This window comes from Phascolarctos cinereus, unplaced genomic scaffold, assembly GCF_003287225.1.
Source record: "Phascolarctos cinereus isolate Bilbo 61053 unplaced genomic scaffold, phaCin_HiC Scaffold_3;HRSCAF=262, whole genome shotgun sequence".
Lineage (NCBI taxonomy): Eukaryota > Metazoa > Chordata > Mammalia > Diprotodontia > Phascolarctidae > Phascolarctos > Phascolarctos cinereus.
The window spans coordinates 95124120-95150231 of record NW_027555736.1 but is presented as its reverse complement, the minus strand read 5'-3'; the positions used below and the strand labels follow the sequence as shown (position 1 = coordinate 95150231).

At 34.6% G+C, this 26112-nt stretch overlaps 1 protein-coding gene across 1 annotated transcript in view; it reads left to right on the top strand.

The window, feature by feature from the left end:
• The window catches only part of ATRNL1 (attractin like 1), a 1198805-nt gene that overhangs the window by 71055 nt on the left and 1101638 nt on the right, over positions 1 to 26112 (top strand). Inside the window, 2 exon segments of the mRNA XM_020988143.2 lie at positions 14504 to 14678; positions 17117 to 17204. Coding sequence (XP_020843802.1) covers positions 14504 to 14678; positions 17117 to 17204 — 263 coding nt within the window.

Here is a 26112-nt window from a genome sequence, read left to right as displayed (position 1 = left end):
CGAAAAATGTAGTCAAAGTAGATAAGGTAAAAATCAAAGTTATTAGTGGAAAGATGTTAGGGAAAGGGATCAGGAACAAAGGCAGAAATTAAGTAGCTGATCAGTTTAGGGATGAGAGTTTTTAAATTTTGAATGATGGAAGAATCAGGAGCTAGGGAAATGTAGGCTCAAATTAGTTCTCAGTAAGTATCAAATGAGGGGGGTGGGATTTATTATAAAGAAGGACTTTTTCACTTAATATACTCCTTGAGAATGGGGATCTTCAGGGTCCAGTGGCAGAAAAAAAATTGTCATCTATTTCTCTCCACTTATTTTTATAGTTTTATTACACTTTAATATTTGTTGCATATGGGGGCAGCTAGGTGGCACAGTGGATAAGCACTGGCCCTGAATTCAGGAGGATCTGAGTTCAAATCCGGCCATAGACACATAACAGTTACTAGCTGTGTGACCCTGGGCAAGTCACTTAACCCCGTTGCCTAGCCAAAAAAAAAAATTTGTTGCATGTACATAACTCCTTTGAAATCCAACTGCAATATTTCACTGACACAGAGATTTGATATCAAGGCTATTGAAGTCTATGTAGGCAGAGCAGTAGCTCTAACAGGTTTTACCAAGTTGGATTAGAGTGTGGTACTGGCATGTCTTCTATAGCTGAAGTGTGAGGACTAGTCTAGCTACATTCAAAGAGTCTAACAGCAATTTGACTGGAGGCCGATGACATATTTGACCATTTCAACTATTGAAGACCATCTACTAAGTTGTTTAATGGTTGCAGTCTTCAATATAAGTTCAGGGAGTATCTGTATCTATCAAATTAGAGATCCTTGAAGTATTGAAATACCCACATATAGTTATATATTAGAAACAAAAGACAACCATAAAACTTTTAAAAAGTGCTATATTACAATATTAAAATAATTTTAATTATGGCAGCATGTTGCCCACATGATGGTAAGGCTTGGATTATTTTTTTCATAATTTCTCTAGTTTTTGCCTTTTGTTCCTGTGGCCTAGTTTTCATGTGTCCATATTCCTATTACCTTTTCTCTCTTGTACCCTCTGAAATACTTATCTTTGAATTATTACTCTCTCTTCTGGAGTCACCCTACTCTATTAATTATGTCATTATTATTTATTTCCACCATCTACCCTTTTGAGTAGGTCTGTCATATTATATTTGCCTATGGATGAACATTGCACTGAAACCATATTGCCCTGGTTAGTTCATTTGGTTCTGGATCTCAGAGTTCTGGCCAACTGAAATCTTAACTATAACGTTTATTAATATTATATAATTCACTGGTAGTGAATTACACCCAAAAAGGTACAAGGATAAATGTGTTTTCACCTGACCATGAATCTGCAACATACTGAATTCAAGTCTTCCTTACTCCACGCCCCCAGCACTATGACACCCAGCCCATCGCTGTGATGTCTAATTGCCTAGTTGCCTAGTATTAATTATAATTGCATGATAGATAAAGAATTTATTACTAAAGAGGTAAAACCCAAAACACAATTAATATTAGTGTAGCACCTCTCTCACAACATTATTATGCGATAATATAGGATCTAAATGAGATAATGTAGGTAAAGTACTTCGTAACTTTTGAAGTGCTCTGTTTGAGGAGACCAGTACTTTTCACCATCTGGTAGCACATATCTCCTGTTGGAGAGAATGGTCTTCTCATGCCCTCTCACAAGAATTGTCTGTATCATGGAATAGGAGGAGAAAATGAATTGCAAGTTCAGTATAATACACTAGTTGATCCAGCATCGTGTGTTAGACATTTAGACCAAGAATTTTAACCCGGGGTCCATAAACTTGTTTTAAAAATATTTTAATGACTATTTCATCCCTAATAATCTTATGATTTTTCTTTTTTTGCATTTAAAAACAGTATTTGGAGAAGGGATTCATAGGCTTCAACAGACTTCCGATAGGGAATTGGTTCCATTCAGAGCTATAGATTGGTTGTAAGTTGCCTGAGGGCATATATAGATGTTTTAACAGTGGTTAGATAAGGGATCCTAAGATAAGACATGTCTAGTTAAAAGTCATTTTGGAGATCATCTAGTTCAACTCTCTTATTTTATAAATGAGAAGACAGATCAAGTGGTTTGACCTTGGACACCCATGCAGCTCTTTAGTGGGAGAGGTGGGATTTGAACCCAAGTCTTCTGATATTCAAGTCCAGTATCATTTACAGATATACGAGCATAGGATTACATGTACTCCAGACACCTTTGAATATACCACCCCTGAGTATATCAGATAAGAATCAATACACAGATTAGTATAATCCCATTGGTATCTGAAAATATGCTCATCAATTCTTCAATTATTCTATTTAGCCATTTTTTTCAATATGTTCCTTTTCTTCCTCCTAGGGCGAAGGCCCAGTCTAGCCAGTATGCATCATTCATGGAAATTAGCTACATTGTTCTGATAATTATTATCTTTGTTTTACAGATAAGGAAAAAGCTTCTTGGAGTTTGTGACTTGTCCAAGTTCACTAAGGATTAGAGTTAAAAAGTTAGTACATAAAACATCATCAAAAAAGTTAGTTTATTTGGACTTTTAATATCATATTTATATACATATATAAGTATTACACATGTGCTATATATTATTTACATATACAATGCATAAATTATGTAATGAAAATGTCAAACATGTGGCTAAATAGTGACTTATGCATAAGCTATGTGAGATTTAAAAATTTAATAGAATTTGTTTCATCCATACTAGGGCATGATATATTGTTATAGATTTAGAGCTAGAAGGGAACTTATAGTAAGTTATCTTGTTTGGACTCCTTATTTTGCAAATGAGAAAAATGAGACTCAGAGTGGTTAAGTGACTTGTCAGGATAGTTCTATACTTTTTCTTCTGTACCACATTGCCTTTCAATCTTTTGGCCTCCATTTTAAATACAATTAGATGTTATGATAACAATCATTAAAATGAGTTTACTTGTAATTATCTATTTTTAAAGAGTTAATATTAATCATGTTTTTGTTTTGATTTCTTTGGTAATAAATTCCCTATCTATCATAAAATTGTAACTAAGTAGGTAGCTAGGTGGCACAGTGGTTAGATTACTGGGCCTGGTGTCAGGAAGACCTGAATTAAAGTCTTACCTTACATATTTACTAGCTGTGTGGCCTTGGACAAGTCACTTAATCTCTGCTGGTTTCACTTTCCTCAATTACAAAATACAGATAATAAATGTACTTACCTCACAGGTTGTTGTGAAGATCAAATGAGATAATATTTGTAAAGTGCTTAGCACAGTTCCTGGGATGTAGTAGGTTCTATATACATGCTTATTCCCTTCCCTTATTCATCTATAAAGTGGAGATGTATCACCTGTCTCACAATATTGTTATGAGATAATATAGGATCTAGATGAGATCATGTAGGTAAAGCACTTTATAATTTTCAGTGCTCTGTTTATTATTATTATTGCTATTACTATTATTATCATTATTAATATTATGGCACCTTGAGGAAATCAGTAATTTTTACCATCTAGTAGCACATATCTCCTGTTGGAGAGAATGGTCTTCTCATGCCCTCTCACAAGAATTGTCCATATCAGGGAATAGGAAGAGAAAATGAAGTGAAAGTTCAATCTGATACGCTAGTTGATCCAGCATAATGCGTTCAACATGATGTAGACCACGTTTTTAATGTGGAGTCAATGAACTTGTTTTAAAAATATTTTAATAACTATTTCATCCTTTGTAATAGGATTTTTTTTTTCATTTAAAACCAGTATTTGGAGAAGGGATTCATAGGCTTCAACAGACTGCCAAAAAGGTTTATGACACAAAGAAAGATTAAGAACCCCCTGCTTTAGGCAGTTATCTTCTTTCAGAGAAGAGAATACTTAGACTTTCCCACAGAGATAAGAAACTTCTGTTTTTGTAAAGTCTCCAGAGAAGGTGATTCTATAGTTTTCCAAGGTGGATTTTCCATGGTTTTAAGAACATCACATTATCTTGATGTTTTCTCCTTAATGCTTTATGTTAAAATTATTTTGTCCTCTTACTCTATGGAACTGAAGAATAAATGGCCACTAACTTTGCATCCTTTATTTGAAAGCTGTATGAAATTTAATTATCTATCTAGGATTTCTCTAGGCTCCTTTAAGAGAATACTATCTCACAATTCCTACAGTCTCACTTATACTTAAGTGTGCCATTAATAACTTGTGTTTAAACTATGGTGCTATAACTTTGCTTAAGCTTATTATCTAATACGACCTCTAAATTTATTTTTCTGGCCTGTGAACAACACATTCATTCAACAGGCATTTACTAAGCATCTGCTAGGTGTTAGTGATCAAAAGATAAAAATGAAACAGTCCCTGCCCTCAGGGACCTAGCATTATATTAGAGGGAGAAATGGGGAGTGGGAAGGGATGTAAACAGGAAAATTACGTGCAAAACATATAAAAGAATTTCTAGTGGGAAATTCCTCTGTGGTCTGTTTTATAAAAAGAAAGAATTTCACTTCATTTTTTTTTTGTGATCTCTGTTTTACTGCCTTCATTTTGAATTTTGAATTATATCTTCTTAGGTCTTGCTATTCATATTCTTTCAAGCTTTACAGCTTTACTCTCTAGTCCATTATCCTGGTCAGTGATGAAAATGTTAAGCAATAAGTAATCTAAGATGAAACTTGTGCCTGGAGAGGCAATATGGTGTAGGGAATAGAGAGCGAAACTTGGGTCAGAATGACCTGGGTTTTAATTTCATTTATTTATAAACATTGTGACCACAAACAAATCACTTAAATTTCTGCAGCCTCATTTTTTCAACTGTGAAATAGGGATAACAGTAACTGTAGAACTTATCTTAAAATGTTACTTGTGAGACTTAAATGGGATAATGTATATAAATGCTCTGTGAACCTTAAAACCTTACATAAATTTCAGTTAATATTACCATGTTGCCCTTAGATAGCAACTAAAATGCATCCGTTTGTCGAGCCAACTAAAACCTGTTTGATCAAAATAGAATATAATGGTAATTGTATTAGTCAAGACAGAATCAAAAATAAGTGCTATGCTTAAGATCATTTATATTTATATTCTCCTCATCTGGTAGGCATAACATTGCTATAGAAGGTTATTAACAATATTGGATTCTTTGCAAAGCTGTATCAGTTATTCTCTTCATGGTGTCTACAGTTGATTTATGAATTTTCTAGGCATTAAAATTTAGCTAGATAGGAAAAACTTATAGTTTTGTAATTTACAGGCCAGTACTTTCCTTTTTTGACTTTAATTAGTTATTATATAGTAAAAACAAATGATATTTATATAACATTTTAAGATTTGCTGAGTGTTGCTCTACATGCATTAGTTAACAAACAAATATTAAGAGCTTACTTACTTAGCACTCTGATAAGTAGTGAGGATTCAGAGAAAGGTAAAAATAGTCCCTGCCCATTTAGTAATTCGTATTCTAATGGGAGAGACAATATGTAAATAACTAGGTACATATAAACTATATACAGAGTAAATAGAAGGCAAGCTCAGAGCAAGGCACTTGCTTGTGTTGCCCTGGGGATCTGGAAAGACCTCTTGCAGAAAGTGAGATTACAGATTGGTCTTGATGGAATCCAAGGAAGTGAAAAGGCAGAAGTGAGAAAGAGCATGCCAGGCATGGGTTATAGCCAATGCAAAGGCACAGAGACAGGAGATGGTGTGTGAAAAGCAGCAGGTAGGCCAGTATAGCTGTATTGTGGAGTATTTAGAGGGGAATAAAGTATAAGAAGACTTGGAGAGTAAGAAAGCTCAGGTTGTGAAGAGTTTAAATGCAGATAACTATTTTTAATTCTATAGTTAACAGAGGTGATACAATGGATAGAAAGCCAGACCTGGAAACAGGAAGACTCATTTTCTTAAATTCGAATCTGGCCTAAGACACGTGATAGCTGTGTGACACTGGGCAAACCACTTACCCCTGATTGTCTCAGTTTTCTCATTTCTAAAATGAGCAGGAGAAAGAAATGGCAAACCACTCCAATATCTTTGCCAAGAAAATCCCAAATGGGGGTCATGAAGAGACAGATGTGACTGAAAGATGACTAAAAATAGTTAGCAACGGGTCACAGGAGTATCTTAAGTATGTGAGGGAGGGGGATGATGTACTCAGACCTATATCTTAGGAAAATTTCATTAGCTCAGCAGAGGATGGGTTTGAGTGGGAAGAGGCTATTGGAAGAGAAAGGAAGATCAATTAGAAGGCTATTGTACTAGTGGCAGGGGTAAAGGCACTAGAATGATAGCAATGTGAGTAAAAAGAAGGGGACCTAGAGAAGTAAAAGAAATGAAAAAATCTGTCAACAGGTTGGACATGAAGTGAATAACAGTGAGGAGTTAAGTATGACATTAAACTTGTAATCCTGGGTTATCAGGAAGATAATGGTATCCTTGACAATACTAGAAAAGTTCAGAAGAGAAGGGAAGGTTGAGTGGATGGGAATACTGATTTCTGTTTGGCATATTTTGTTTGAGATACCTATGGGAAATCCAGTTCAAGATGTCTAAAAGTCATGTGGTGATATGGATTAGAGTTCAGGAGAGAATCTCTCTTTTTCTCTCTGTCTTTCCACACACACATACACATACATTTAAACCTATCCTTCTGTTATTTGAAACTAAAATATGCAACTTTAGCTCAGAGTTTAATCCTAACCTTTTGTGGATTCTCAGAAACTGTAACTGTGGCCTTAAGTACCACTTTATTTTAGTATTCTAAAATACAAGACACCCTGCCAGCCTTGAAGTTAGCAAGACCTGTGTTCAAGTACCCCTACAACACACGCTTGTTGTGTTAGCCTTTCAGGGCACCAGTCAGCTTTCTAAGATTACAAATTCCAGAAGGGTTGCCAGTTTGATATTGGAATTAAAGAGGGAGTTTCCTACCCTGGAATTGCCTATACCGATGACGCATTGGTGCCTCCTACAAAAAAAAAAAAGAGAAGGGAGAAGAAAAAATGTAAGATCTGGAATGTCAATTTAGTTTTGCACATAATCTCTGATTTTCTAATTGTTTAAATATGTGTTAAAACCTTGGTAGTGAAGTTACAAAATAATGATTTTTTAAAAATTCAATATAACCATCAAGATAGTCTATAGAGTTTTACATTAAGAAATGCTATATGAGATCTTCATCACCCAAATAATATTATTATCCTTTTACGTGAAGTATTGGACTTAAATATTGGGGGAAATTTTTCATTTCAATATTTTAAATATTGATTTAACCAAGCTGTTTGGACTTTTAAAACATTTCAAAATTCTGGTTTTGATCTCCTGGGGGACAGAATTCAACATTTGCCATAGGGTGGCAGTATTGACCATCAAAATGCCATTTTATAACTAACATTTATGTTACAGAAGCATTTTAAATTTTATCTAGCTTAAGAAAGCCTATTCTTTGTAAATCTTTATAAACTATATAATCTTTATATAGTTATATTAGTCAAAATTTAACCAATTGATGTACAAATATTATAGAGTTAATAATTTACATTTTAGAATTAGGTACCAACCTGCATTAGTAGAGTTCCCTATATTGAAGACATTCCATGTACATTTCCCAACCTTATCCGCTATATAAAATTTCAAGTACTCAAGAAAAACACAAGGTAGCATTTTTCTTTCCTTAAGAAAATCAGGCAATAAGGAATGTTCCCTGATAAGCAATAAATATTAACTCTAATTTTGGACTAGCAGAATAAAGAAATTTCTATCCTAGTGGTAACTACTTGTTTAAGCTTGCTTTTCTAATTCATCAAAACCAAAATCTTAAAATTTCTGTTTCATGGTTTTATTGTGTTTATCTCACGTATGGGTAGCATGATACTTTAATCATAGCTAATAGTGCTTTTAGAAAGACTAGTTTTTCATTTTGTTAAGGATTAAGATTTGCAATGCTTTTTAAATCTGGAGAAGGCTAATGGACTCATTTATAGATAGGTAAGTGTGGCAGTCCAGAAAATTTCTCTATCCTCCCTTGCCACAGGTTATTCTGTTTCTAGAGACATACTTTCACTTTGTCTGAATCTTCCCCCCCCAAGTTTTTCTGAAATCTAGACCTAAAACATTTAACAATTGAAATTCTCATGTCTTATGCAACCTATCTAATTAGGCACCTTCCTGCTTATGAAATCAGAAGTGAGAAACCAGTAAGATAGATATACATAAGCCAAGACCTCTCTGATCTACATGCTGTCATCCTTGTCCCAGATGACTCATTGATTACCATCATTATTCACACAGGGAGGAATGAAGGGAGCCCTAGATGCTAGTTGAGCAGGGTATTTTTTCTTGTCTTTTTCTGTGCTTTCCTTCTCATGCTCCTGTGTGTCTCAAATTAAATCAAAAGCTTAATTTGAGTTAAACCATGCTTAGCAAAGACATATACATGCTTCTGCATTACTGGATAACTTTCCTCTTCTGTGGAAGTTTGTAATCTCTAAAAAATATTCTCGATGGTCTGGGAATAACAAATTTATTTAAAAGTGGGTTGATTTTTCTCTTCATCACCTTTTTTTTATTGAAAGGGAAGTTTCCTATGAAGAACCTCTTTTTAAAATATAGATTTACAACTTCATTACAAATATAACCTTAGAGAGTTTAAGAGATCAGATGGCTTCCCTAGCATCACATAGCTGGTATAAATGAAAGGTAGAGCTTCTTCCTTGGCCCTCTATCCACTGCTCCATGCTTCTAACATTAATGAATAGGAAATAAGGCTATTCTATCCACCAATTTCTCATCCCCTTCTGGAGAAAAACAAAACAAAACAAAAAATACTCCCTGCCCCCCCAAGCTTACAGTTAAGAATGGCTCCAGAAATTGAAGTGGTAGTCAAGAAAAGGGCCTAAACAATAACGAAATCATCTTTACTGTGAAAATTTAAAGCCCCAAATGAACAAGGAACTGCAGGAAGCCTTAAAATATTAGTTGGTCTCTTATGGCTATAGGTTTTTGATCTTTGTTATAGAATATTTATAGTTCTGTAATTTCTGGGTCAACACTTTCACTCATAAGGAATGGAAAAACAAGACTTCTTACTCTAAGGTATTCTGGATTGTGAAATCCATTTCATAAACTCAATAACGTTTTCAACCTGGCTTTAAAAAAACATAAATACTATATAAAATAAAGACCTTTCAATTAGTTGGAGCTAAAATCTTCAACTTTAGTTAGACGTTTATCTTAGCCAGAATCATAGGATCACATATTTTTTTTTAGCTGGAAGAGACGTTGGAGATAATTTGGTTTTTATCTATTCAACCTCTCACGAGTTATTAGACAATGGTAGCTTGTGGTCTTGAAGTGATTAAAAAAAAAGAGTATCCTGAAATGCAAATTAAGGTACAACATGCCATAGTCGGTTGAGTCATGAAAATCTGTGTCCTCCTCTCCTGGAGATCAATGACTGTTGTTGTTGCCGTTGTTTTCCTTTTGCTTTCTTTGTATCCTCAGCATTTAATATGATGCCTTTCATAGAGTAAGCACTAATAAATGTCTGTTGACTTGACATGAACTACAGTACATGCATTTGTGCACTGCAAAAGGAATGAGCAAACTCGAGTCTCCTTTTAAAAGAGTTTGCATTAGAAGCAGAATTAAGTTGGAGAAAACTATGCGAATGCTTAATTAAAATAAGCATTTTATCAAATTTCAAACTTTTAGAAATGACAGAATGAGGTTCTAAAACTTGAGACCTCAATTTGGATATTTTCAGGTTGAAATAGAGCAACAATTATGAAGGCTTATTGAAATAGCTCAGCTCTATCAGATTATCAATATTCAAACAAAAAGGAAGGGAGCAAATTCTCATGGTTATAGAATCTAGAGGTACCCAGGAATGTTAAAATTTCTATGGCCTAGGAAGGAGAGGAGAGGGGGCTGAGAACAGTGGTAAAAAGAAGAATTAAAAGTCAGGAAAGTATACTAAATAAAGCACAAATAGCTGACCACCAGTGTAGAAGTAGTGAGCAGGAAAATGAAATTTTCTGTACTAAAATTGAAATAAGTTTTTAGAGCTTCCCTCTTTGATAAAATAATGGGTATTTCTTAAAAGCTCAGAGTCAAATAACTTATACCATTTAAGAATTTTTTTATTTTTAGTTTTCAATATTCACTTTCATAGGCTTTTGAGTTTTCAGTTTTCTTCCCCTCACTCTTCTCCCCCCCTCCCCAAAACAATGTGCAATCTGATATAGGCTCTACATATACATTCATGTTAAACATATTTTCACATTAGTCATGTTGTGAAGAGGTATTAGAACCAATGGGAGTAACCATGAGAAAGAAGAAACAAAACAAAAGAAAAAAGATCAAATAGTATGCTTCAATCTGCATTCAGACTCCATAATTCTTTCTCTGGATGTGGATAGCATTTTCCAGCATGAGTCTTTTGGGCTTGCCTTAGATCCTTGTGTTGCTGAGAAGAGCCAATACTGTGAAAGTTAGTTATCGCGCAATGTGGCTGTCACTGTGTATAATGTTCTTCTGATTCTGCTCACTTCAGTCAGCATCAGTTCATGTAAGTCCAGGTTTTTTTGAAGTCTGACTGCTCATCATTTCTTATAGCACAATAGTATTCCATTACACTCATATACCACAACTTGTTCAGCCATTCCCCAATTGATGGGTATCCCCTCAATTTCCAATTTTTGGCCACCATAAAAATAGCTGCTATAAATATTTTTGTGTATGTGGGTCTTTTCCCCATTTTTATGATCTCTTTGGGATACAGACCTAGAAGTCAAAGGGTATGCACAGTTTTATAGCCCTTTGGGCATAGTTCCAAATTGCTCTCCAAAATGGTTGGATCAGTTCACAGCTCCACCAACAATGCATTAATGTTCCAATTTTCCCATATCTTCTCCAACATTTATCACTTTCCTGTTTTGTCATGTTGGCCAATCTGATAGGTGTGATGTGGTACCTCAGAGTTGTTTTGATTTGCATTTCTCTAATCAATAGTGATTTAGAGCATTTTCATATGACTATAGATAGCTTTAATTTCTTCATCTGAAAATTGCCTTTTCATATCCTTTGACCATTTATCAATTGGGGAATGACTTGTATTCTTATAAATTTGACTCAGTTCTCTATATATTTTAGAAATGAGGCTTTTTTCAGAGACACTGGCTATAAAATTGTTTCCCAGATTTCTGCTTCCCTTCTAATCTTGGTTGCATTGGCTTCGCTTGTGCAAAAACTTTTCAATTTAATATAATCAAAATCATCCATTTTGCAGACTTGTACCATTTTGTGGTCTATGTATCTGATTTCATCAATGTGGGGAATTTCTAGCATGGAAACTCTCTTTATCAATGCATATTGGCAAGCCATCTATAATTTAAGAGTCTTAGAAAGTTGTCTTAGGGCCTCCCACTTCTCATCCCCTTTTGGAAACAAAACAAAACAAAAATACCCCCTTCGACTAAGTGCCTCACTTGCGGACTGAGAAGGCCATATGTGGCCTTGAGGCCACAGGTTCCCCACCGCTGTTCTTATCCATTCTTTGAATGCTACGTGAGGCCTTTCTTAATTTCCTGATGTTCCTGCATTTTCCCAAAATCTTAACAATATGTTTTTTGCATATATTTTTTATATACTGATATGTGTCTGTTGTTTTCTCCTTGACATGGAATATAAACTCCTTGAAGTCAGCATTTGTTTCCTTTTTACCTTTATGTTTTCAGTGCCTGGAATGCTGCCTGCCATATAATAGACTCTAAATAAGAGCTTGTTAATTCCTGAGTATTACTCTTTTAAAATCAATTCTAATAATCAGTTGCAAAATTAAAGCCTTACATGTAGGTAATTCTATGGTTACATATTTGATATGACTTGTGAATCACAGGAAAGTTCCCATTTGCCCCCCAAAATCTCCCTGACCAGCCTGTTTTTGATGCTGAAAATTTTACCTTTGGAAATGCATCTTTAAATGCTTATTTATGGCATTGGTTCTTATCCAAGTTCAAATATCCTAGAGGAACTGAATGGGGTAATTCAGTTCAGAAAGCTTTATAGACTAACTATTGCTTGTAAATGGGTGCTGAGTGGGACAAGTAGATGAGTAAAACACTTTTGCTGACCACAAATAAATCACTAATCTTTTAGGGAAGATCAGACATGAATACCAATAACTAATAAAAGAAGTGGAATGTAATGAAGGGATAAGAAAGGTACAAAAGAAAGTGCTAAAGGCTTTAGGGGACTGAGATTTCATTTCCAATGAGGGGATCAAGGAAGTCTTTACAGTAGAATATAAGCTCCCTGATAGCAAGGACTATTTTTTGGTGTGTTTTTTTTTCTTTTTACATATGCTTAATCAATGGGTTAAATTGACTTTTGTTTGGCATTTGATCAAACCTTGAAAGGTTAGTGGGATTTAAACAGATGCATATGGGGGAAGACATTCTAGGTGTAGGCAATGATATGAGCAGAAGTACTGAGGTGAAAGAGTACAAGATTATGAATGCTGGTGATTAGCCTGGACCATAGAGTACATAAAAGAAATGTTGTAAGATAGGTCTGGAAGGATAATGTGAAGACCAAGTTTGTAAGGCCTAGTACACTAGGTTAAATAATGTGTATTTTATGCAGTAGACAGTGATCAACCAATGAAAATTTCTTAATAGTGACATATTGTAGTCAGAACTGTATATTAGGAAAATTATCGTGACCATAGTGTGTAGGATTGATTGTAGGGGGAAGAGGCTGAAGAGCAGGAGATTATTGTTCTGATCCTGGTGAGAAGTAATGACCTGAAACAGGTTGTTGGAAGGAGGAATGTATAGGTTGTATGGAAGCAAGAAATGTCAGAGGTGTAGAAATGATGAGATTTTATAAAACAATAACTTTGGTATTATGATGGAGGAATTAAAGATTAGTTTGAGATTTTTGAATCCAGAAAGTTACAACGATAGAGAAATAGGAATGTGAGTAAAGGAGCAAGTTTTGGGAGATACATATTGAGTTGGGGGTATTGGTTGGATCTGATCCTTGGAAAAGAATTCTATACTGGAAATATAAATATTAGAGTCATATGTATAGAGGTAATGGAGGTGTGTTATGAAAATCATTGAACCCACCTAGAGAAGAAGATCGAGAAGTGAAGATAATTTCTTTATCTTTTTTTGGGGGGGGTGAGGCAGTTGGGGTTAGGTGACTTTCCCAGGCTTGCACAGCTAGTAAGGGTCGTGTCTGAGGCCAGATTTGAATCCAAGTCCCTCTGACTCCAAGGCTGGAGCTCTATCCACTACCTAGCTGCCACAATAATTTCTTTATCTCATATCATATCTTTCAACATTTTTTTCATCATCCTTCCTTATGGCCACTTTTATGTTGAAGTCACCAACTATCAAAAACCATGATGATTTAATTTAGTGCTTTTTATTGAATTCTTCATACAACTCTCTAATTCCTCATCCTTTCCAATGGATGTTGGTGCATAAGCTTTAATCATCTTCATTATAGTCTTTTTTTTTTTTGCTTATGCTAACCATGATCACTGAAAGGTAAGATGACCAAGAATCCTTTGAAATGTTTCTTGTCACCTTTGGATATACAATAAAACCAATTCCACCATCTCCTTTATTTGTTTCTCTGAGAACATGTGAAATCATCCTTTCATTTTGCCACAACTTCCTCGTGTTTTTCTTGTTCATTATAATGATGATGTCAAAATTGATGTGGTTTGTATCCTTCATGTTGATTTATTAGTTATTGGGTTAGGATTGTATGTTTAGACCAACAATAGTCAACATTTGTAGACTGTATTAAAACCTGCATGATTCTTAGCACCCTCTGTCCATTTTTTAAAAAAATTTTTGCTTCTTTAGCTACTGTCTCAGAAGGAGCTGAAAGGGCTGCACAATATTGATGGTCATTTTGTATTTTTTTTTTTGGTTGCCAGGGTTGCAATGACCAAATAATTGGTGGTGAATCTCTACATTCTTGGACTGGTTCTTGGGCAAGAGGCATAATCTCTTATGTATAAGGATATGCATGGAAAGGAAAACCTTTCCAGCATGGTGTAGAATCTACCCTAGCTTGTGCTATATTGTCACAGTCTTTGAGAATCTGAAGTCATCTCTCTATGAGAGATGAACCATCCTGAACCAAATAGAAATATTGCCTTTCCCTATCATATGTACAATATAGCCTATACTAAGGTAAATTAGAATTTGTATATAATGTAGATAATTTTCTTCCAAACTCTTATTGTGATGGATTTTATCATATATATATATATATATATATATATATATATATATATATATATTATGTAACAATCTTGTCCATTTAAAAAATAAATTATGATCCAAGTGAAAATTATAAATTACATTTTATCAGTGTGAATATTGTTGATCATTTTAACTCTTTTAATCCATATTTGGTATTTCTGTTACCTAAAACTTTATTGCATGGTATCTTTTTAAAAATAGGTCCTGATTGTTCTTTGAATGTACCATCCACGGAGTCCTACTGGATTCTTCCAAATGTAAAACCATTCAGTCCTTCTGTTGGTCGGGCTTCACATAAGGCAGTTTTACATGGAAAATTTATGTGGGTGATTGGTGGATATACTTTTAACTACAGTTCTTTCCAAATGGTCTTAAAGTAAGTTGTCTTTCTCATATTTTGTATTTAATTCTTTATTTTAGAAATTGTTTCCTATTATATAAATATAATTTTCCTACTTTGCATGTTAAAATTACTTCTAATGTGACTACTTAGTTATTTTGACATCGTGTCTTTTTGGGGACATGAGATTAAGTAGGAAGTTATACATATATATGCATACATTATATGTTCCATAAATCTCTACTTGTTTGGTATGTTTATATTAGAGTTGCTAAATTATATCAGTATTTAGATTTGAGACTCTGAGATTTGGGGTTAAAAAACCCCCTGAAACTTCCAGATATTTAAATTTTTTTAACTTCTGACTTAGATAATGCTAGTTTCAAGTGAGAAAAACCATAACTTTATTGGTTATTATGAATTTTTGAGATCACTTTTTATTATGCATTACTTTGAAATTATCCAGAATTTGCAACTTCAGGTTACAATTTCTGATTATCCAAACATGTACTTTAAGAAATTTTTATTTATAAGTATCTTTATGCAATGAACTATGGCAGTTTCTAGGGAAAAACAGAATTTTTTCTTAGAAGAAATTTTCTACTTTTTGTTCATTAGTGGTCAATGCAGGAATTTACATTAGTGGGAAAATGTGTATTTTTATTGTTGTTGCTGCTGCTGGTGGTTTTTTTTTTAAGCCAGTGACTATGTACTACCAGGCATGGTATACTGGGTGGGGGGGTGGGGAGAAGAATCCACTTCTCTACAAGAACGAGTCAGAAGACCTGGTTTTTGGATCTAGCTCTGCCACAATGTATAATGTTGAGTAAACCATATAGCCTTTCTGGGTCTCAGTTTTTTACTTTGTAAAGTTAAAGTGTTGGATTCTAAGGCCCTTTCCAATTCTAATAGTCTATGATTCTAACATCAGGCATTAGAGGGGAGGATTCAGCAAAAAGAGGTGTAAAATTCACAGTTACTTTGGGGATGTGAGAACTTTCTCCATGGGGAAGGAGGAAGGCATTGATTCAAAGGTTTAATTGAAAATGTGTTATATCAAATTACAGGAAATGGAATTCTAGGGAGATGAAGGGAAATAGTCTGAGGAAAATTCATATGATCAGCAAGAATTCCAAATAAATGATACTGAGGGTCAAATAAAAAGAAAATACTGAAAGAACTAGTGGGATGAATTTAAAAAGTTGTTAAGAAAATGTGAAATGAACCTGAAGACATAAGAAAATATGAAGGCAAAAATTGAGGCATAATGAAAGAAAATGAACAACCTATGAAAATAATTATAATTTTTGAAAAATGCCAGGGATTCTAGTGATATGAAAGTTGTTCATCATTATTTGAGTTAATATATTTAAAAATCAATACTGAATATTTTTTGTCTTCAACTTTTACATTACTTATTTAAGCAAATGGATTCATTTTTCCTTTCTAGAGTCTTGTTCTTTTGGTGGGATAGTATTTGTTCCGATTTGTATTTTAAAAAATTATAGGAATCATAATTTTATCGCTGAATTCATGGACAGAAAATATTCTTAATTATTCTTAATATAGGTATAGGTCATTTTAATAGCCTCTAGAAGTGATAACTAGTGCCAGTTATAACTTTGATTTATATTTAATTGTAAGATTAAAACTGTTAATACAAGAAATCAAGATGGCCAATATGGATAAAAGTGTAATGATAATATTCTAAATCAAAATTAGTCATTGGAAAATTGAAGAAAGGGTCTAGCATTTTGTACCAATGATCTATTAAAACATTTTTTTAAAATGGTCTTTGGGTGGAATACGTTAGTACAAAATAAATTTATATAAAGTATATATCTTTAGTTGCCCCCAAATGAAGATTAAATTGAAAATAATGACAAATTTTTTATTCCAGGGGTTGGTTCTCAACTTCTTGTGAAAAAGATACTTCTCATTTCATAGGATGTTTGAATTAAAAGTGATCTTAAAGATCATCTAGCCCAGTCCTTTCATTTTACAAATGGGAAACTGATAGTGATAGAAGTGAAATAACTTGCACAAGGTCACACAGGTGGTAAGTGGCAGAGCAGGGAATTGAACACTGCTCCTCTGACTTGAAATCTAGGCTCTTCCTACTACATCATCCTGATCTAAAGGAGAGGCAATAGAGTACGTGGATATAAACCAGGTAGCTTTTAATTTTCCCTGATGCTTTAAGATCTGTCAGCAGTTAGGCTGAGGATAATTACTAACAGTCAAGTGTATGAGCAGAGCAAGGAATCCCTTAAATCAAGATAATGAATGTTCTGTACTTAGGACAATTTAATTTTTATTTGGTTCCCTATAAAATTTCTAGGATAGAAGTTTGTTTCTCTTTTGTTATTAAATTTAATATATGTTGGAATACAAGTAAAAAAGAAAAACAATTGAGTTTTTTTAAAGTTGAGTTAAAAGATATGCTAGTTTATGTTTTTTTATGTATCCTTTAGTTATAATTTAGAAAGCAGCATATGGAATGTGGCACCTATATCGAGGGGACCTCTCCAGAGATATGGACATTCTCTTGCTTTATATCAGGTTTGGACTTTACTCTTTGATTTTTAATTAATGTATATGTATGTATGATTGTATGCATGTATATGCAGTTTTCATGAAATTTATGTAGTTCAAATGATAATAAATATTTCAGTACTCTTGGGGGTTTGCCAGTCCCTTTAAATTATTCTGCCCATGATATAGAGCTGTCATTTCTGCAAGTTAAATACCTTACAGATAATATAAATTCATATACTTTTATCTTCAAGCATATGCCCATATTTCAGAAAACCAATCTCTCCAAAAAAGACAATAGTTCCTTTTCCAAAATTAAAATTTTATGAGGGAAAAACTGTTAAGTGAGAAGTTTGTGACATCCATTTCTCATCCCTCCTGAATGGTTCAGGATATTTTAATTTACATGCTTTAGTTTTCATGAAGAAAAATTCCATTGTGGAATGAATTATCAATATTGTTTTTTTTCTTTCCTATGGTATGGCAAATATTTTTTTCATAGTTAAGTACTTTCCCTGTATTCCTGAATTTTAGACACAATTGAAGTGAATTTAATGCCAAAGTCAAGATTCATTAAGTATTTGGAACTAAATCAAACAGCTCAAACAAAAGTTAAATATCCATTAATGTTGCAATATATAGTTCAGGGATATGTGTTGCTCTTATTCCTGTATAGTGTAAGTCATTACCAAAACCCTGAAGTGCAATTTCCCATAATGGTGGCCAAAAATTGAGAAGTAAAAGAGTTCTGACTCAGGTTTTAGAAATAATAAGTTTCATTAAATCATAGCTATTTAGAGAAAATAATATTAATCTAGGGATATAAATAGGAAATTTTCAGCCCATCTTGTGTTTTTTCTCTTTCCAAAATTTTTAGAATCAAATCATTGGAACAGAACTTGAATGAACTAAACAAACAACACCAGTGTTCCAGTTAATGAACAACATTTTTTTTTTGAGTATCTGCTTCATGTAGAGTACTATCTTAGCAACTGTGGGAAGGATAATAAAAAATTAGAAAACATGGTTCCTCAAATTACTCAGAATACTAGTAATTCAATCCAGTCTAGTCCAATCCCAATCTAACAAATATTTATTAAGTTCCCAATATGTGCAAAGAACTCTTCACAGGATCTACAAGCCCTAGAGATGCAAAGACAAAATGAAATGTAATCTCTGCCCTCAAGGAGCTTACATTTTCATTGAATGTAATAATATTATTATTTCCAACTTTCTCCCCCTGTAAACTAATGGATTCTTCTATCATTTTTTTCTAAGTCAAGCCTGATATTCTCCGTGGTATCCAGTTCTTGAAGTTTTACCTGAGCATTTTATAACCATTCTTCATTTTCTTTTAAAATACTCTCAATCAGATCTGCAAATTTCTGGTTACACAAGTTATACCTAAGCTCTTTCTGATGTATTGTATCCCTTCACTTGGAGGACTGAGAATACTGAGTTAAGTAGCAATTGATGTAGATAAGGCCCTAGGATTTTAGTAGACTACCACGTGTGATATGATAGCCAAGAAATGTAACGTCATTTTAAAATGCAGTAATAAAAGCATGATGTCCAGAATAAGAAATGAGATCATCCCAGTCTTATAGGGTTAGACCATATATGTGGTATTTTGTTCAGCTCTGAGTGTCACATTTTAGGAGGGACAAAAATTGGAGAGCTTTCATAGGAGGGACAGCAAGGGGACTTGAATCTAATTCACATAAGAATTGGTTGAAGACCCTAATGATATTTAGTTGAGTTAGAGAAGACTTAGTGGGAACATGATAGATCCCTTTAGAAACCTGGAAGAGTATTATATATATAAGGAATTAGATTTATTTTACTTTGTCTCAGTGGGAAGAATTGGAAGTAATGGGTAGAAATTTTAGAAAGATAAATTATGATTTGAGATAAGGGGACATTAAATACCTAGAGTAGTCTAGTAATAGAGATACAATAGGTCATAACTGAATTTTTTTTTAATCACTGGAGGTTACCACATAGAGTCTGGATGACTATTCAAGATATAGAAGAGGTTGCTTATCAGGAGTTAGTGACAGTAGGTGATCTCTGAAGTGCCTTCCAATTTTGAGAGTCTGTGATTCTTTGAGAGATCACAGACAATTTGTCTTTTACTAATTTTACGTAAGAGTAGATAGTGGTTATATCGTATTGCATTGTATTGTATTGTATTGCATTGTATTATATTATATTAAAACAAGTTTTAAAAGATTGTACTGAAGTTGTAATGGCTTTCAGATCAGAGACCAGGATTAAAATCCTGCTTCTGATGCTTATGGGTTTGTATGATCTTGGACAACTCATTTAAACTCCCTGAGCCTCAGTTTCCTCAACTCTAAAATGAGGGAGTGGGACCAAATGGCCTTTAAGTGTTCTCCGGCTCTATGGAACCTATGGACTTATGAATTATATACTTTATTTTTATTGCCAAAACCCAAGGTGCTGACCTGGACCTTCTACCTCGCTATTTTCTCTTGGTGATAATAATGACTCTCGTGAAATTAATTCTTAGGAGAAGAGACTACAATAAACATTTATGTGGTGCCAACTATGCCAGGTACTGTGCTAAGTGCCTTACAAATATTATCTCATTTGATCTTCACAACAACCCTATGAGGTAGGAGCTGTTATTATCCCTATTTTATAGTTGAGGAAACTGAGGCAAGTGAAGGATAAGTGACATGATGAGGGTTATATAGCTAGTAAATGTCTGAAGTCAGACTTGAACTTAGGTATTCTTGACTCCAGGCCTAGTGTTCTATCTAACTGCATCACCTAGTCACCTAATTATTATCTTTATAAAGATAACTCCCAGATCTACATATCTAGCCCTAATTGTTTTTTATGGCTTTAATTCTGTGTCATTGGCTGCTCAACTGCTTGTTGAACATTTATTTAAACATTTCTTTGCATCATTATGAACTTGACAAATGTCGACAAACATGAATAATTCTTTGTACAAAGAGCAAAAAAGATTGTATATGATATTGTTGATGTCTATGACATTGCAACATTTTAAAAAACACAATAGCATCCCTATTCTGCTTCTTCTGTGGTCTCCAAACTTCCTTTTGTTTTGAAAGATGTTTCATTGATATTTTTTCTTTTATTTTTCTAGCATCGTTGCCGTCCTTAAAAACTCCTTCATAAGTCTCTCTCTCTCAAAAAAGTCTACAGATGAATATAATCAAATGAATATAAAAATAAATATAACAAAACCAAATTAATATAAAATAAATATAATCAAATAATATAAAAATAAATGTAATAAAACCAAACAAGTCTGCATAGTATTTGTGTCTGAAAATGTATGTCTCATTCTGAATCCATTATCCATCAATTCTGCTAAGAATTTAACTTAATTATGTTTTCTGATGCCATGGTTTGTTGTTACATTGATCACAGTTCATAAGTTTTTGACAGTTTCCCTTTACTTATTTTATAAATTGGTATGTTTATGTTATAAATTGTTCTGTTTCTGTTCACTTTAGTCTGCATTAGTTCATATAAGATTTCCCAGGTTTCTTTGGATCTGTCCCTTTTCTCATCTATTAGGGTTCAGTAATATTGCATTACAGTTATATGCCCTAAGTTTTTAAGCCATTCCCCATTTTGTTTGTCATATTTTTTTGCAACAACCAAAACTACTGCTATAAATATTTTTGCACATGTGGTTTTCTCTGCCCCTCTTTTTCTGGAGCTCTTTGGGGTTTATACCTAGTAATGCTATTGGTGGGTCCAAAAGTATACACAGTTTAGCACTTTTCACCATGATTAGATCAATTCACGGTTCAGCTGGTAGTACATTAGAGTGCTTGTCCTCCCATAGCCCACAAATGTCATCTTCTGTTTTTTGGTCATTTTTGCCAACATGATGGGAATGAAGTGGGACCTCAGAGTTTGTTATAATTTGCATTTCTGTTCTGTTTAACTATTTGGAGGGGCAGCTAGGTGGTGCAAAGGCTAGAGCACTGACCCTGGAGTCAGGAGCACAGGCCTCACCCCCAGACTCCTGCCATCCCCTACCTGATGGCTGTGGGGTACAGCTCCCCCGTGTAGAGGTAGATGCAGTTGAAGGAGGCAGCCAGGCAGCCTTTCCCTAACACAGCCAGTGTTGTCCGCAGGGCAGCTAGTTCTGAGAAAGGACACTGATAGGATGCTGGAGGCATGGTGATGTGTGTGTGTGTGTGTGTGTGTGTGTGTGTGTTTACATAGACAGAGTTTGTGGGAAGCTTCTCAGCCCGGTCCTATAGGTCCCCTAGCTCTGCTCAGTCCCACTAGTTCCACATTGTTCAAAGCCCCAGGAAGCAGAAAATGGAGGCATGGTTATTCTTGATTTTCCGATGACAGTACTGAGCCTTGCCCAGTGTCACTGAATACCAGGTCTTAGACTGTCCAGGAGCCTTCTGTGCCATCTCGGCCTTTTGCCCCTCCACATGAGTGGGTCTTCTTTCAGGGTCAGGCCACTGTGCAGAGGTCACAGGGCAGGGACCCATATGCCTCCGTCCTCCCTCCTGGCCAGGTCAGAGTTGGGGTTGGTTGGTAAAATCCTGGGGCCAAGAGGAGGACTAGAGGAAGCACAAACAGGCCTCTGCCTTGGTTCTTGACTTCCCTCCTCCCCCCTCAGCTCCCCTCTTTCTGGCCCTCCATTCAATTTCTTCTTTTATGATCCTTGGGGTGCTTGGGGTCAGCCTGGTGGCTTTGCTGAGGTAGGGACATAATAAATGTTAAGTCAAGGAGAATGGAATTATTTTTGAATTTAAATCCAGCCTCAGACACTTGACACTAGCTGTGTGACCCTGGTCATTTAACCAACTCTAGTTGCTTCCCAGAAAAAGAGAAAGAGAACAATTATTTGGAGTATTTTTTCATGTAATCATTGATAGCTTGACTAACTTCTTTTGAGACCTACCTATTCATTTCCTTTGGCAGTTTATCTTTTGGAGAATACCTCATTGAAAATTTCAAATAAGATATTCTGTGGGCTTCTTAAACTTGATATGTAAAAAACAGACTTTTTAACTTTTCTCAGCACTACTCTTATTTGAAACTTTCTGCTTTTGTGAAGGACAATAACATCCTTAATTTCTCAGTATTTATTCAGTCAAGAATAAGAAGAGTTAACTTCCTTCTCTCTTACCTCTCATATTCAATCAGTTACTAACTTTTTAATTATACCATTATAACATGTCTTGTATATGTCTCTTTCTGTACTCACAGAGTCACCACCCTGGTTCATGCACTTATTATCTCTCTCCTGGAATATTAAAATACTTATTTGGTTTCCTTGCCTCAATTCTCTTCCTTTACCAGTTCATCCTTCTTGTAGCTATAAAAGTAATTTTCTTTAAGTCCAGTTCTGAGCATATTACTTGTTTGCTCTTTAAACTCATATGGCTTCTATTACCTTTTGAATAAAATACTGATTACTTTCTTTGATATTTGATATTTGATATAATGCTCTCTCCCTTTCTTGTCTTATTGCATTTGCACTTGCTTCTCCTTTGCCTGTGGAAGGCACTTCCTCCTCTTGGAATTCCTTGTTTCATTCACAGCCTATCTCCAGTTTCACCTTTCATGTGAAACTTTCCAGATCATCTCTTCCTTCCATAATTAACTTGTATTTATTTCCTCTATATTTTATATACATATGTTAGCAAATGAGAGAATGGACAAATCAATTAATTCAGGAAGCAATCAAAAACCATGGAAAATCAACAAGCCTCTCAACAAACTAACATTTATGGAAATCAAAGAACTTAAACAATTAAAAAAAACAAAGCCCCCTATGGAGATGGTAAATAAAATTAAGAGCTAGATTTTTCTTTTTTCAAATTTTTATTGTTTTATTTACAGATCTCCCTTTCTGAGTATATGCTTCCCCCTCTACTTTCTAGCTAACTATGCCTACTAGCAAAGAAGAAAGAGTAAATGTTCTGGAATATTAATACATGAACCAAGTCTGAGGGTAAATGCAATCCACACAGGTCTTAATAAATGTGAACAATAAATCCTTTGAAATGGCCACATTATTTGAATATGCAATATTTGAAGTTATTATTATGTAAAATATTTTAGTTGGTTCTAGTGTAATGGAAATGTATAAAGTGAATTTCATACCCATAGCCTCTTGCAAAGGGAGTAGAAAACATTTTCTTTTTTTCGGTGCTATTTGGTCTTTATAATAACATAATATTGTTTGTTTTATTATTCTTTCCACTTATATTCATGTACTTTACACACACATTTTTTTCCTGGCCCTGTTCAGTTCACTGTTCATGAGTTCATAAAAGTCTCCCATGCTTCTCTGAATTCTTCGTATTTCTTTCTTTCTATCACACAGAGATATTTCTTTATATTCATGTGTCACAATTTTAGTCATTTCCAATCAAAAAGTGTCTACTTTGTTTTTAGTTCTTTGCTTCCACAAAAGTGCTGTTATGAATATTTTGTTGTACCTAAGGTCTTTCTTCCCTTCTTTGACTGGTAAGTGTGTATATGAACTCACATGGCCAGTTTGCTCACTATATCTAGCCAGTCTCAATCACACTTCGCATTCTGCCTGGCATTCTTTTTGCCATATGCAGTGCTGTTGCACCTTCCTGACCGCTAGATGTCTAAAGACCTTACCTTGGAAGACTTAAGCTACTTGGCTTTGGAACTCCCACCCTGGAGCCTGCATTGCTGTCATGCATGAGCAAAAATTCATATTGTTAGATGATCCATCTTTATATAGTCAGCCTCAGTCATGCTTCACATAATTATCTTCTTGTTATCCATTTTCTACCATTCACCCGGGCCAAATTCCTGAAATGGTTGGTCATTGCATTGATCAAAGATCCCAAGTGTTTCAAAGTTGTTTTTTCTTTACAGTGTTGTTGTCCTTTTATAAATTATTCTCTTGGTTCTGCTCATATCACTGTATATCAGTTCATGCAATGCAGGATTCTTTGAAATCGATTTTGTTATTTCTTATAGTACAATTATATTCTCTTTCATTCAAATGTAAAAAAATTAGTCATTCTCCAATTGATGGATGTCCCTTTAGATTCTAGGTCTTTGTTTTTTTTCCCTCCCTTTTAATCTCCTCCATAGGATTAGAAAGCTTATTTTATTGGCAGCTGTTCCCTCCCCAATATCATCTTCCCTCTTAGTCCTCCGCTTCCTAGTGCTGCTTATTTCCTGTTGAGTTTGATGTATTTCTATAGCAAACTCTGTGTTTTCAACCCTTCTTTGTCTGTTTCAGATACGAGTGAGGGTCATCTGGTTCTCATTACCCTGATCCCTTTCTCAATGTTGTGTATTCTTCTTTTCAAGCACCTTTCCTTCTCTTTCCCTTCTAAAAAGCTTTAGAATAGAACAGTCCATCCCCAGGTTCTCTGTTTTTTTCTTATGTGATTCTCTCTATCCCTTTTGAAGATATTAAGATTCTAAGGGAACATTTGTTTCCTGTCTCTCACTATTAGAATATTTGTACTACATCATCAAATAACCCCTTCCATTTACTCAAATATATCTACCTTTCTAAGTTTCTCTTGATTTTTCTGTTTGCACTTCACAGTTCCTACTAGTCTTTTCATTGGGAATACTTAAAAGTCCTTTTTCCATTAAAGGTCCATTTTTTCAGTATAGGATTAACTTGACTTTGCAGGGTAGGTTATTCGTGGTTGTAATCCTATATCTTTGCTTTTTGAAATATTTTGTTTCAAGATCTCCTCTACTTTATAGTAGAAACTGCCAGGTCTTGTTTGATCCTGACCATGGTTCTTTGGCCTTAAACTACTTCCTTCTGGATAATTGAACCATTTTTTTCCTTAACAGTGAGGCTATGGATTTTGCTTATGATAATCTTGGAACTTTTTCTTTGAGGTTTCTTTCAACTGGTAATTGATGGATTCTTTTTATCTTCTGGGGAGTTGTCATTTATTGCTTCTTTTAAAATTGTGCCTATATGTTTTTGTTATGGTTTTTAGGGAGTCCAGTGATTCTTAAATGACCTATCCTTCATGTATTTTCCAGAAGAGTTTTGGAAAAAAATGCCAGCTAACTTAGTTGTTTTTGTTGTTGATATTGTCCTTCATTCTCCTCCTCCTCCTTGTTCCTCTTTATCTTCCTGTGTTTGTTGTATTTCTGGCTGTGTCATGGAGCCATTGATTTTTTTTTGCTCTATTTTAGTTTTCAAGAGCTCTGTTGTTTGGCCAAGATTTAGTATTTTCTGTTCTAAGCTCCTCATTGTCATTCCATTTTTTTCTCAAGAGCTTTTATTTAATTTTTAATCTCTTGCTTCACCTCTCCTAGATATTCATGTAGTTCTTGTCAAAAAATACAACAAAACAAAACATTTTTTCCTTTGTTTTCAGTTGTTACAGTTATCTTCTTTCTTTTTGTAAATCTCCAGAATGACATTATTTTAAAATTCTGGTAAGAGGCCTTCTTTGGTTTGCTCATATTTCTAGCCTTTGTTGCTGAATTGGGTCTTTGTGCCAGGACCAGGTTCTAACCCCCCTTGCACTTTTGAACGAAGTGGTTGGACCTGTTTTGGCTCATCATGGTTCACATGGGTCCCCGTGCGGATATCCACCACAGAGTTAATTCCATGCCAGAAAAATTCCCTCCCTGGATTTCAGAAGTTCAGGGCATTAGGTCTTCAGAGCTCCCTTTGTTTTCTCTAAACAAATTGCCAGGTACCTAGAAGTCACTGGGCTGTCTTAGTCTGGATTCTGTTATGCCGAACTGGTCATTGGTGCTCCATGAGGTTTCCCAACGTTTCCACTTTGGGGCTTTCTGACCACCCTGGAGCTCTGTTCTGAGAAGCAGAAAGACTGTTGGTATATCTGTGATTGTGCTGACTTGTTGGTCACCCTCTTTTTTTTTTTTGCTTTTTAGGCAATTGGGGGGTTAAGTGACTTGCCCA